Source organism: Cebus imitator, unplaced genomic scaffold (assembly GCF_001604975.1).
Source record: "Cebus imitator isolate Cc_AM_T3 unplaced genomic scaffold, Cebus_imitator-1.0 Scaffold323, whole genome shotgun sequence".
Classification (NCBI taxonomy): Eukaryota; Metazoa; Chordata; class Mammalia; order Primates; family Cebidae; genus Cebus; species Cebus imitator.
In genome coordinates this window covers 262,151-275,556 of record NW_016107638.1, presented here as the reverse complement: position 1 = coordinate 275,556, position 13,406 = coordinate 262,151, and the positions used below count along the sequence as shown (strand labels likewise).

The 13,406-nt window shown below is 56.7% G+C and overlaps 1 protein-coding gene across 2 annotated transcripts in view; it reads left to right on the top strand.

Annotated features, from left to right (window-relative positions):
* The window catches only part of ADGRD1 (adhesion G protein-coupled receptor D1), a 175,261-nt gene extending 162,971 nt beyond the window's left edge, over nt 1-12,290 (top strand). For both annotated transcript variants that reach the window (XM_037729923.1, XM_017504508.2), the window contains 5 exons: nt 2,862-2,953; nt 6,948-7,074; nt 7,897-7,938; nt 8,990-9,082; nt 10,128-12,290. In XM_037729923.1, the coding sequence (XP_037585851.1) occupies nt 2,862-2,953; nt 6,948-7,074; nt 7,897-7,938; nt 8,990-9,082; nt 10,128-10,223 (450 nt within the window). In that variant the 3' untranslated portion in view covers nt 10,224-12,290. The remainder of the gene's footprint in view (nt 1-2,861; nt 2,954-6,947; nt 7,075-7,896; nt 7,939-8,989; nt 9,083-10,127) is intronic.
* Nucleotides 12,291-13,406: the final 1,116 nt, after the last annotated feature.

Sequence of the window (13,406 nt, the reverse complement as noted above, 5' to 3'; positions counted from 1 at the left end):
TGTTGTGATGAGATCCTGATCTCATGTGGGGTGTTGTTGTGATGGGATCCTGAGTTCACGTGGGGTGTTGTTGTGATGAGATCCTGAGCTCATGTGTGGTGTTGTTGTGATGGGATCCTGAGTTCACGTGCGGTGGTGTTGTGATGAGATCCTGCGCCTATGTGGGGTGTTGTTGTGATGTGATTCTGGCTCATGTGGGGTGTTGGTTGATGAGAACTCTGCACTCACTTGAGTTGCTCGAGGTAATCTCCAGCATCTCCAGGCATCCCTCTCATGGATCCCGGCTTTACCATCTCTCCATCCCCTTCCCCTAATCACTGGAGCACTGCATGGGTAAGTTTCTATTCCATCTGACCCCAGGGACACTGCTCAGTCGTTCACAGGAAATGGGTTTCATATTGTTTCTTTTTAATTTACAATTGTTTAAAATGTAGTTAAAGAATTTGATTTTTGAATTGGCAACACACAAAATATAAAGGAAAAGCTCAAGAATCTAGGCATAAATGTGTCTGCATTCTCTGGTTTTCACCCTCCCTCCAAGCAGGCAGCCCGTGATGCTGATGTCCTGGGTACCCCGGGGCTTTGTGCACACAGGGTGACTATAACTACGCACTCACCCCACTGCGGCCTTTGCTCAGCGTCTGTCAGAGCTGTGGCTTCTTGGCCCAGGAAGAGCTGCCTCAGTGGGTCTCAGACCCACGAAGTGTTCCATAGAGGGGGCGTGCATGGCAGCCCCGCCCTGCCATCTGTGTGTGCACGCTCAGGCTCTTGCCAGTCTTGTTACAAATAAGGCTGCTGCCTGTGGTAGTGGGTGAGGCAGCCAGAATATCAACCCCTCAAGGGAAAGGGGCATGAGTTGCAGAATGGCAGTTAGGACCTAGGCACATCTCCACCCCTGAGGCAGGGAAAGAACTGGAAGAATTGTTTTGAAAAAATACTCAGAATTCTAGAAACAAAGTCATGCTCACTAAAAAGCATTTATTCAAGAAAAACTATTGAATCTCAGAAGAGCGGGCAGGGTCTGTGGCAGTTTGACTGGAGGCCACTTCTGTCTCCACCCTCCCTCTCTGGGTGATGCTGTAGCCACCACTGGAGGCACGAAAGTGCTTCCCAGGCAGATGGCCAAGGCCAGCCTGCCCTGAGGGCACGGGTGCTCTCAGACTTCTGTGACCGTCAGCGTCTGCAATTCAGATCCCCACTCCTTGAAGTAATAACTGCACGAGTCACTGAAGCTTTTGTCACTGTCCTGGTTGGATGGAGTGATCACTGCATCCGGAAACCACTGACCTGTCATCCTGGCTGCCCCCGCTTTCTGCTCCTCGTTTGTCTTTCTTGTCGACGTTACTCGGTGAGGTTGGCTGGGGGGCATCGGCCTTCCCGGACTTGCTCTTTGTGCAGACACCATGCTGGGTGGCTAATATGTTCACTTCTTTTGTCTTCCCTGGTGTTGGGAGACTTCTGTTAAGATTAGCCCCACTTTACAGATTAGCCCCTATTTACAAAATAAGGGCAACCTAGGTGCTGCGGACCGTCAGCTGAGCTGGGTGTGAGCTAAGCTGCCAGGTGTTGAGGTGGTCAGTGAAGATAGGAGATAAGGAGGGAACAGCTGGGGTGCCCACTGCCACAATAGTGTCCTAACGGGCCAGGCAGGAGGGGGCGGCCCCACTGCATGCCATTCTCCCCATGAAAGGCTCCAGGAGAGTCTGAAGCCTCAGCGCAGACAGGGCTGGTGTCCTGCTGACAGAGCCCTGAGCAGAGGGCTCTTGCTGATTCATGGGCTTGGGAGCTGCAAGAGGAGGAAGGGAATGGCTCAGAGTGGAAAAGTACTGGGCACAGAAGGTGCCCTCAAGGCCCCTAGGGTGAGGCGGGCTCAGCAGGTGCTTTAGCGGGCACCAAGGGGGGGTGCAGATGTGCGAAACAGTGAGGCTGGCCCGTCCCATGTGGGGCCCCCGCGGCTTGGTCTCTGACTGCAGCTCCCTTGATAGACTGCTAGGCTCTGGCTGTACCCAGGCTGGTGTGGGGACAGCAGCTGTCCTGTGAGGCCGGCCAGGTAAAGTTAGAGCCTGTAAGTTCACAGAGAGGACTTCAGCCTGGAGCTGGACTCCTTGCTGATGCTGTAAACGGCCTCAGAATTTTTCAGATACCAGGAAGGCTAACCCTAACCTTCACCCTGTAGTGAGAGGACATTGGGGGGCTCTTCCTTGTGCTGTCCCTGCCTCGCCAGCCTCCTCTGGAGGGAGCTGCCCAGGTGAGGGGCAGGTTGTGCTGAAGCCTCTGCCAGGGGCCCCCTGTGACCCGCTCAGCCCCACAGGTCCCAATGGGAGCCTTCCAGCAGTTTCCCAGCAAGGAAGGGGCGTTGGCAGGAGATGGTGTCCCCTCTGTCGCAGCTTCTGTGGCTCACACAGCTGCAGGCCCGGGCCGGGACGGGAAATGAGAGCCAGGCCCTGTGCTGGGGCCTGACACACTGAGTAATTGTTTGCACTGTGGGCACTGTGCTTCTTATCACCTGGGGCACTGAGGCTCCAAGGACTTGGGTAGTGGCCCAGGGTCACACTAAGTGAGCAGATGCTAACATGAGGTCTGACCCCGGCTCACCCTCTCATGACCGGATGGGCTCCTGGGACTGGAACTTGTCTCTGCCGTCTTCGCAGCACAGAAGCTCTCAGAGGCAAGCTTGCGTGTTGTGTGTGTTGGTAAAAAGCCCACGGACCAGGGGGAGATTTGTCCCAGTGACACCCCTGTTTCCCAGGAGGCTTGGCTGGGCAGGGGTAGCCTGTGGCAAGGGCAGCGGCCAGGCAGACACAGCTCCCCTGCAGGTGCAGCCAAGCCCTCCTCACCTTCCTGCATGGCTTCCTGCGCAGGTCAACATCGGCATCCTCATCTCGGTGACCAGGGTCATCTCACAGATCAGCGCTGACAACTACAAGATCCATGGAGACCCCAGTGCCTTCAAGTAAGTTGACCTCAAGGTGCCAGTAGTGCCATGGCCCTTCTATCCCCAGAGGAGAGACAGCAACTCCTGCCTCCTGTGGCCGGCACCTAAGTCCTCCACTTGCTCCGTGTCCCACTGTGTCCAGGCAGCACTGGCTTCACGCCCTCGCTTGGCTCTCGTGATCCGGGACAAGGCCTTTACCCAGCCCCAGGCTCCCGTATGTAGAAGAACGGGAACTACAGATGTTCTCCTAGGGACTGCTTCATCCCAGGGTGATGAGCAGCTGGAGGGTGGCAACAGGGAAGATTCTAGAGCCAGAGTGCCCCTGCCAGTCCCACCTCTGCCCTGGCCATCTAGTGGGCTCAGCGAGTTATTTAGCCCCTCAGCACCTCACCTTCCTCACGAGCAGAATGGGATGATAACAGGTTCCTCTCGGCTGCCACATCAGGGAAGGTCCAAGGGAGAGCAGTGTCCTGGCGGGCTCTGGGCGGACCCACCTGGGGAAGGGGGGATCTCTGGGAGGGATTCCACCCACACACCTCACTGCCATCGGGGGTCTCCCGACCTGCATCTGTGAGGGCCCTGCCGGTTGCAAGTGACAGAAATCACAGCGTGCAGGGACCTAAGCCGAAGCGGGGCTTCCTGCCGCAGGTGACTGTGAAGTCTCGCGCTCAGAAGCCTTGTTCCAGAGCTCAGCCCCGGGCCCAGCTCCTCCTTCGCATCCTGGGTGTTGGCTTCAGGCCGAGGTCCACTCTGCCCCCTGGTGGCAGAATGGCTGCGGCAGGGCTTGAGTCCCACGGGGGAGTCCCTGTCCCACCCGCTCAGACCGAGGCCTGCGCCTGGAGGAGAATGGGGACTCAGGCTGGGCCTGTGCCCTCCCTGAGCCAGACCCTGCAGAGGGGGATTCACTCATCACCCTGACCCGAGTCCACCCTGGCTCTGGGGTGCAGTGAGCTCCCCCAAACCACGGGGCCTGAAAGCTGGGTAGGCCGTCCCTCACAGGGACTTCGGAGGCTTTGTGAAAAGCAGGGCATGGGTACCAGGCAGCTGACATTCTGTAATGTGACTTCAGCCACCGTGTCTTTTCTGATGTAAAAGCAGAAGTGGTAAATATGTCAGCAGTGAACTTATGAGAGAATTAGTCTGTAGTGAATTCCAAACACCAGATTAACTTGACGAGAGGCTGAAACCCTCAAGGGCTGTGCCCCTGCAAGAAGAGATGCTCGTGGGGTCAGAGACCATGTCCTTTCCTCTTCCATTGCTGAGACCAGGCTGGTCCCTGGCCCCCGTGTGGCCTGGCTGGGGAGGGACCTGTCCCTTCTTTGCCCCGGCCCTGTGCTCCCCAGGCCCTCACCCAGCATTCAGGGTCGGCCAGTCTGTGGCCAGCTTATCTCCAGCAAAAGCTCCGCCCCCCGTCTGAGCCCCACAGGGCCACTACTCTCCCTGCCACCAGAACACCTCGTGCACCTGGCCTGCACCTGGGCACCACCTTCCCTCTCTACCCCTCTGCCCCCCATCCTCCTATCAGTGCCTACCCAGGAAGCAGCTTCTGTCCACTGCCTTTGCCTCTCCGTGGAAACATCCCCCAAGCAACAGGCTGGCACTGTGTCTGCAGCTCTTGTGAAGGCGTGACATAGGGAGTGTGTCCTGGGGGAGTGTCCCCAGGTCTTTGCAAGGCACAGGTAGGCATTGCCCACTGCTCCCACCCGAGTCTGCACTTGGCAATCCCTCCCGGGGAGGTGCAGGCAGGCGTCTCTGGGTCTCTTCATTATGAAACCCAGATGCCTTCAGCTCCCCTCCTTTGGCCTCCCAGCTCTGCCCCTGGGGGCTTCCTCACTCTCTTCGTAGTGTGGATGGCATAGCCCTTGATTCCCAGGACTGCCGGCCCAGGCAGGAAGTGGCCATAACTGCATCGTGAGGAGGCTGCTTCAGCACTTTCCTATCTCCCCTCCGCCGGCTTTAATCTAGTGGCTTTCTTAGTGCCGAGCAGCCCAGCACTGAGTGACTAACAAGATAAGATTCTTCCTCAGGGACCCTTCACACAGGTGGCTATCACATTTTTTCTTTTCCAGGAAAAGTGGAGAATAGAATAGGTGAGATCTGAGAACGGGGAGGAGCCTGGCTTTCACCTTCTAAAAAAGTCTCTGCTTATTGATCGTGGTTCCAGACACCTGAAAAAGAAGCAGAGAATGTTCAGGGTTTACAAGCGGGGCCCTGAGGATGGGGGAGTGAGGGTGAGATCCCCATGGAAGTGCACCCACAAGCAGGTGGATGTTGGGGGCTGGAGACTCACTCAGGGCCTGAGCCCCACAGGCCAGGGCCAGCCTTGAGGGAGCAGAACGGGGTCATGGCATCAGAGAGGAAAGCACACTGCCCTGCGCAGGGCTGTCTCCATATCCAGGGACCCTCTCCATCCGCTTTTGACCAGGGACACTGACAGCTCTGGACATGTTGAGGGTCCTCAGAGAGCTTCAGCTCAGCGTGTTCCTCCCATCACGTTCACTTTAAAAGTAGCACATTTTGGTACCTATTTCTTGGTGACCTTTCCTTTCCAATGTTGTTTTCTGGGATCTAAAGAATGCATGATATTTTTGTTTCCCAGAGACAGGCGTTTTATTTTTATTGCATTAGTGCTAGAGAACAAGCTGGCTGCAGTTCCTCTGAGCTCTGAAGTGCTGGAACAGTTCTGGGTTTTACAGCCACCCGTTGCCAGGAGCTGTCAGTGCCGGGCTCTTGGGCTCTTGACAAGGAAGCTCGTTATGGCCGCGTCTCACCTCCTCTGGGGAGGTGCCAGATCTGTGGGCAGCACTTTTGCACGTCTGTCCATTTGTTCATCATTCATTCATTCAATGTTCATCTTCTGAGGGCTTCTGAGTCCTGGCGCTGGGTTGCACTTTGGGGTTGCAGAGACAAAAAGACCAAGTCCCAGGCTTTAGGGAACCTGCAGTCTAGTGAGAGAGACAGAGTCTCAGTCACTGGGCTGGGCGATGAGGGGTAAACGGTGGCATGTGACAGTTGGACCTGGGTAGCAGGAACCCCGTTCGCCTCTAGACTTTTCTCTAAAGCTGAAAGGCAGAAGGTCCTTGCTGTGGAAAGCCCGGCTGTTTCGGAAGTCAGGATGGATTGGACTGGAGCTGGCTGGCCATGATTCACCCAGCACATCAGGAGTGGCTTTGAGGCAGACAGCTGGCGGGTCCAGCCCTGGTGGGAGCTAACGCTGGCCCAGGTGGGGACGTCTGCATGCCCTCTGTGTCTGCCCCTGATGAAACCCTGTGTCACCTCAGCCATTACGGGGTCCTGTGGGGCCTCAGTTTCCTTATTATACAATGGGGTCAATGTGTAACCTGCCTCTCCTGTGCCAAGAGGGCCATGAGGCTCGGAGGAGGTAAAGATGCATGCCGATGGGAGTGGTGTGGTAGGGACGGGCCATGTCAGTTCACAGTGCAGTTCAGCATGCCCTTTGAGCATGACCGGGGCCATGAAGACGGTCATTGGTCCTGCCATCTGAGAGCTCACCGTCAGTGTCACAGAGGGCTCAGGTGATCAGCGGGGGACACGTGGGCTGCAGCCAGCGAGGCCTGGAGGGCGATGCCTGGCCATGTCCTCGTTTCAGGCCCAGGCCTCACTGCCCCTTCCAGGCGTCTCACAGGAGGCTTGGGTTCTGGAGGCTGCAGGGGACCCTCTGCTGCTTCAGTCCCCGAGTCTCTCCCTCTGGCCTGGCTCCCCCTCCTCATCTTTGCAAACAGCTCAAACACAAGTCCCGGGGCTGAACAGGCTCTCCCCACGGCCTGGGTAAGCTCTCTCCCACCCACCAGCTGTGAGGGAGAGGTATGGAAACACTGAGGCTCCTCCTAGGTGAGTCCTCACCCAGGGCTACCTGTAGGGAGGACTCCAGGCCTTGCTCCCAGCAGGGTGGTGCCTGCAGCTGTCTGGAAGCCTGGTGCCTCGAGGGCAGCCCTCACAGCCTGTGCCTGCCCTCCTGCTGCTCAGGGTGACTATTGCTCTTTCTCTCCAGGTTGACGGCCAAGGCGGTGGCCGTGCTGCTGCCCATCCTGGGCACCTCGTGGGTCTTCGGTGTGCTTGCTGTCAATGGCTGCGCTGTGGTTTTCCAGTACATGTTTGCCACACTCAACTCCCTGCAGGTGAGAGTCCATGGGGACTGGCAGGGAAGGAGGGCCGCTAGCCATCAGGAGTGGGTGTGCACTGTTAGGTCTGCAGGGGCGGGGGAGGCCTGCCCTCCCCAACACACCCCTTGAGCCTGTAGTGCGGCGTTTCCCTGAGGACAGAGAGGGTGGAGTGTGCCCTGGGGCTCTGAGAAAGAGGGGCCTGCAGGGTCCTTACCCCTTCAGGGCAGGACTGTCTGTGCTTCTGGCTGGCATCTGTAGTTGGCACATCCAGGCTTGGAATGAAGTAAGACAGTCAGCCTTCGGCAGCTCCAGAAAGGAAGCCTGGCAGAGAGGTGGCGAGGGCAGCCTCCCAGGTGCTGTCCTCTGTGTGAAGGGCCAGGGAGGGTCACTTGGGAACCAGAGAGTAGGGATGCCCAGGTTCAGAGCTCTCATGCCCCCAAGGAAGGGCAGGCGTGGGTCCCTGTCACCATCCACGGCCCTCCCGGCCCTCCCCGGACTGCTCCAGGTGCGTCTGTGTCTGCTGACCAGTGGCGCCTCTTCTGGGCGTGCCTGCCCCTCCCCATGCCGAGCCTGCCTGGGAACCCATCCGCCGCTGCACCTTTGCCCACGCAGCACCCGCTCTCTGAACTCGGTTCCAACAGCTGCCTGAATCTAGGTTGGGTCACCCGGTGGGGCCCAGGACGCCCCTCCGTCCTCATGGGCCCCAGGTCCTGTGACCTGGTGTCACAGCAGGCGGTGCCAGTGCTGCTCTCGGGCTGCGTGGGAGGAACCTCCACACAGTGTTCATAACTACACACAAAGGGCTCTGATCTGCGTGTTTCTTCCCTTCCTTCCCAGGGACTGTTCATCTTCCTCTTTCATTGTCTCCTGAATTCAGAGGTACGTCCGCTCCACTTCCTGGAAGTAGGCAATGGCTTTTCCTTTCTGAAAGGTCACAGGAGTGGCAGTAGCATTGCCCTGTCAGGCTGCTGTCTGGGACTCAAGTCCTGAGCCCGCCGCGTTCCTGATGACAAGTCGTGTGCCCTGGGCCTGCTGCTCAGCAGCTCTTCTCCTGCGCCTGGTTGCTAAGCGACTTACAAGCATCCTCTCTCCCTGGAGAAGTGGCGTCTGCATCTTGGGGAGAGTGAGATGTGGGCGTGCTCCCCACCGTCCTCCCCAAGGGCCTTGGGGAAGCTGGCCTGGGTGTGAGAGGGAGGACTTCTGTCCACAGGAGCTGGGAAGGGGCTTTTGTGATGTGGCCTCCTTGGACTCTGGGGCTGCCAGCACAGGGTTTCTTCTTGGGGCTGCTCTGGGCCTGGCACCTGCCATGGATTGACTGACGGGACGTAGGGGCTGCCCCAAGGACTCCTAGTCCCATGGGACAACTTTTACCAGTTGGCTTTGAGCCCCTGCCAGGCTGAGGTTGTGGGAGCTGCCTTGGGGTGGGGAATGGGCCCTGGGCAGAGGGGCACCCTGCCCAGTCTGAATGGTGGTGTCCATTTGCAAGAACAGGCCAGGTGGGCTGTGGAGGGCAGAGCACAGCGTTGCTGAGCCGGATGGGCCAGGCAGAAGTGATCGCAAAGCCCAGTGACCCCTTGCAAGGCCTGAGGCGGATCTGTGTGATGGGAAGGCAGTGTGGCCACGGGAGTGTGCCCACCCAAGCATGCCCACCCACCTACCCGCCCGCTCACCACGCGCTAGTTTATCACCCCGGGACGTTCATTGCTGAGTGTGAGGAGCCCAGCAGAGGCCACTCCAGCCCCAGCTTCCCTGGACTGTGACACTCTGGGTCTGTTACATGGAGCAGCTCAGCTGTGGAGCCACCAGCTCCAACTCTCACATTTCCAAATCCCAGCCTCCCCTGTGCGCTTCCGGGTTGCATCAGCAGACTCGGGTTGTGGCTGTCGCAGCCTCTGAAATGGCCTCTCATGATCCCTTCCCTGCTTTCAAGGTGAGAGCTGCCTTCAAGCACAAAACCAAGGTCTGGTCCCTCACGAGCAGCTGCACCCGCACCGCCACCGCGAAGCCCTTCCACTCGGACATCGTGAGTTCGGCCTCCTTGGACCCAGGGGCCCAGCCCAGCCTCATTCCCCAGGCTTGGTCGTCAGCAGGACGGGGTGTGCAGGCAGCAGAGGTGGCTTCGGGTACCCGGCAGTCCTTGTTCCCCTCATGCCTGACACAGGCCCACAGGCTGCAGGTGCTCTGGGCTCCTGTCACCCCACACAGTGCCCTGTGTCCTGATGAAGTCACCACAGCCCTCCCTCTTGACCCTGAAAGATCCGGACTTCTTGTGTTCACTTAGGGGGATGGAAGAACTTAGAGATCAGCTGACTATGAGGTGGCCCATCCCCTCCGCCCACCAGAGCCCAGGAGGCCCCATTAGCGTTGTTACTGCGCCGCTGCCTTCCACCTGCTGGGGCCCTGCTCCACAGTCCCATCCTCAGGAAGTCCTTCCCCACCCATGACGCTCAGTCAAGGTGCTCCCGCCCGTGCTCACATTTCACCTCCATCAGCAGCTGTGTGGTTTTCCATTTGCTTGGGGACCACGTCTGCCCTGCTCCATGGGAGCTGGTTGGCTCGTGCCCTGCTCTAGCCCCACATCTACAGCTGTGCTGGGTGGGTGGTGCACTCCATGACTCACCATGGAATGAACGCAGCGTGGACAGATGCGTGGGGGTGAAGGCGTGGGTGACGAGTGGCTGAGCAGATGAGGGAGTGAAGGCACAGGGTGCCCGTGGCGCCCAGGTAGGGAGGTCAGCATAGAGAGCTCTGTGGGTACCGGGAGGTCAGCACAGAGAGCTCTGTGGGTACCGGGAGGTCAGCACGGAGAGCTCTGTGGGTACCGGGAGGTCAGCACAGGGAGCTCTGTGGGTACCGGGAGGTCAGCACGGGGAGCTCTGTGGGTAGAGATGCCACAGCGTGCACATCCTCATCCCCACCAGAGCATGGGGGCTCCCCTCTCTCTGCACTTTGCCCCTGCAAGGAGAATCCTCAGGCAGCTGTGGGCCCAGTGCTTCCCACACTCACTGGGCTTGGGGCTCTCCCCCTGGCAGCAGGCCTTCCACTGCTCACCCCTTTGTGCTTTGCAGATGAATGGGACCCGGCCAGGCACCGCCTCCACCAAGCTCAGCCCTTGGGACAAGAGCAGCCACTCTGCTCACCGCGTGGACCTGTCAGCCGTGTGAGCCGGGAGGCTGCCAGTCAAGCCGGCCTGCCCTCAGAACACACCCCCCAAATGGAACAAAACGGCCTTCCTGTCCCTGCGGGACCCTCTCCTTGCCGCTGTCTGGACATGGGTGTTGCGGCCCGAGACAGCCATCTTCCTCTGTGACTGGCTGTCAGTGCTCACCGCTCAGCCCAGCAGCCTGATGCCCAGGCTAGCGTGGGTCCTCCTGCCTCGTGTCTGAGTGACTCTCGCATGTCTGGGGACTCCCAGGACACAGTGGCCTGGCTGCAAAGCTGCCCTCAAGCCTCCTTCATCACTGAGCACCAGACTCAGCAAGGCCGGAACACTCAGGGCCCCATAGCACAGGAGGGGATGTTCAGCCTCTGTACCTTGGTGGGACTTGGGGGCTCAGGGCCAAAGAGGTGGTTCAGGTTCCCATGCACCCCCAGAAAGTCAGGCAGAGGCAGCTGGGGGCGTGCGGGGAAATGCGTGAGAAGTGTCCAGTCTCTGAATTCACCAAGCGGCGAGCTCCCCACAGCTGGTGCCAGCCATGGTGCGTGACTCCATAGGTGGCGCCGGCGTGTGCCAGCCTGCGTTGTGGGATCAGTTTGGGGCTCCTGCCCCAGACGAGCTCGAATCCTGGGCAGGGGTTGTTGACTGTCCGGGTGAGGGTGACCGCTTTGTCCACGTGAAGAGACGCTCTGGGCCTTGAGGCCGGCTGATGGTGCCAGTGCTTGGGGGAGCTTCTCGGCCGTCTGTGAGTTTTGCCTCTTTGGACCCCAATTCAGCCTTAAGATGCCCTCCTTCCTCATGGGCAAGCCTCCTTGGTTATTGTCAGGCCACAGGAGCCCCGTGTCCCTGCAGTGCCCGGTGTCCAGGTAGAAAATGGAGGGCCTTTTTCCAAGGCACCACCTTCCCCGGAGAGTCTTGCTCATCACTCACAGGCACTCTACTGAGTTTCTAACGAGCAGACCACCCGGTAGGTGGCACCGTGCGCTGCTTCTGGTCACTGTGAGGCCGACCCGTGCTGAGCCCCTACTGACCTGGGGAGGCAAGGATGGCACCAGCCACGTCTGCTGTTTGAGGGGAATGTGTGGCCTCGGACGCAGCCCCAGAGGAGATGGGATCATTGTTCTGGACCTGTGTGTGGGCATGATCCTGTGGAGCACAGGTTTGGGTCACAGATGTGAATTAAGACACCACTGAGATACAAGCTACGAGGCTCACCCTGTGCAAGCAGCACTCGTGGTGTCTGTGAAATGTGGGTGAGACATGCAAACCTGGTTTTGATACTGGAAAGTCTTCCTTTAAAACTGTGACCATGATTTCATTTAGCCCCAATGCACCCCCACACCTGCCTTGTTTCAGAGTGAGTTTTCTTTGGAGCTCTGTGGCCCTTTCCCATCCCTCCTGGTGGCTTCTTAATGTACCTCTCCCCTAGTCACCTGGACCAGCCATCCGCAGGCCTCCCCTGCAGGGGGGGCAGCAGGGAGCAGCATATCTGCTCTTCCATCAGGCCGGGCTGCCCTGCCTGCGGCCCCTGCAACCGTGCTGTGGCAGGCACACCGGCTGCGGCAGGCCGAGGCCGCTGTTCAGTGACGAGTCCGTGTTTAGCCATTGCCCAGGCTCCCCTGCGCCCCCAGAAACCAGGTGCCAGACCCCCATCACGCCTGTGAGCACCTAGAAGTGAGAACACTGTACTCCTACCATTTACACTTGGGTCTCTTTCCTTATTCAGTTTCTAGTGAAGCAAATCAAAGAACTCTCTTTACTTTAGATGGAATTATTTGTTTTTTAACTGTTACCATATTCATCTATATAGTTAATATTTCAAGAGCTGTAATGAGCAAAACCTGTCTAAACCTTTTATTTCCAATGATAGAAAGTGATGCACTTTATTTATAGGCTGTATGTTTTGGCTTCTGCAGTCCCTTTATTATCTACACATAATTTGGCCAAAAATAAGAAATTGGGAAGAATTACACGTTTAAAGTAGTTTATAGTAGAAGAAAGATGATGAATGACACTAAGTTGTGAAAATATGTTGTGATGTTTATGAAATTAAATCTCCAAGTCCTTCAAAGAACGTGTGTTCCTTAAATCTGTTGCTAGTGGAATGTGAACAGGACCCTGAGTCTCTTAACACACATCAGTAAAATCCCAGGCTGGGATCCACTCTGTAGACATTCCTCAGCACCCACTGTGAGCCCCACACATTCTTGTTCTGGGATACCCTGGGAGCCTCTGTCTCCGGGATGGGGTGTGAACACAAACCAGGGGCAAGCAGCATGGGAAGGAGGCCTGGAGGGACGGGCACAGGCCTTGGTCTGCCCAAGGCAGCTTACTGCAACACATGCGGACGCTGCTTCCAGGGAGGCAGAGTTCAGCCGCACGCCACACCCCCAAATACCCTCATTCACTCCTTTCCCGTGCGGCTTTTCCTCTCTTTGTGGAATTTACAGAGATGTAATTTATATGGTCCTACATTGTCTCTGCTGTGCAGCCGCCTGCTTTCATTTTTCATTTTTTCTTATCTTTTTTGAGGCAGCGTCTCGCTCTGTCTCCCAGCCTGGAGTGCAGTGGTGCCATCTTGGCTCACTGCAACCTCTGCCTCCCTGGTTCAAGCCATTCTCCTGCCTCAGCCTCCCAAGTAACTGGGACTTCAGGCCCCCACACCCTGCTAATTTTTGAATCTTTGGCCAGGCTGGTCTCGAGCTCCTGACCTCAGGCGATCCGCCCAGCTCGGCCTCCTGAAGTGCTGAGATTACAGGTGTGAGCCACTGCACTAGGCCCACCATCTGCTTGTAAATTTAATGTGCACTCAAACCGCTTTCCATATTACTCTATATTGTTTATAAAGTGTTCTGTTACATATTTTACCAAAAATTTTATACTATTTTACAACTAGATTATTTCTATGCTTCTGTGTTATATGTCAACATTTACATACCTATCATATATATTTATATAACATTTTAATATTTTTATATCTATAGTATATAATAGAGGGATAGCTATAATGTCTTTAATGTCTTTGTGCTTATGGCTTTTTTCCTTATATTATTTTTTCTTATGTTGATTATTTTCCAGGTTAAAAATTTGAAAAAAAAAAAAAAAAAAGGTTTTGCATCAAAAAGTAGAGAATCCTGTCAGTGATAACTTATAAATGTTCTCAGTGAGAACTTATTGATACTCTCATTTC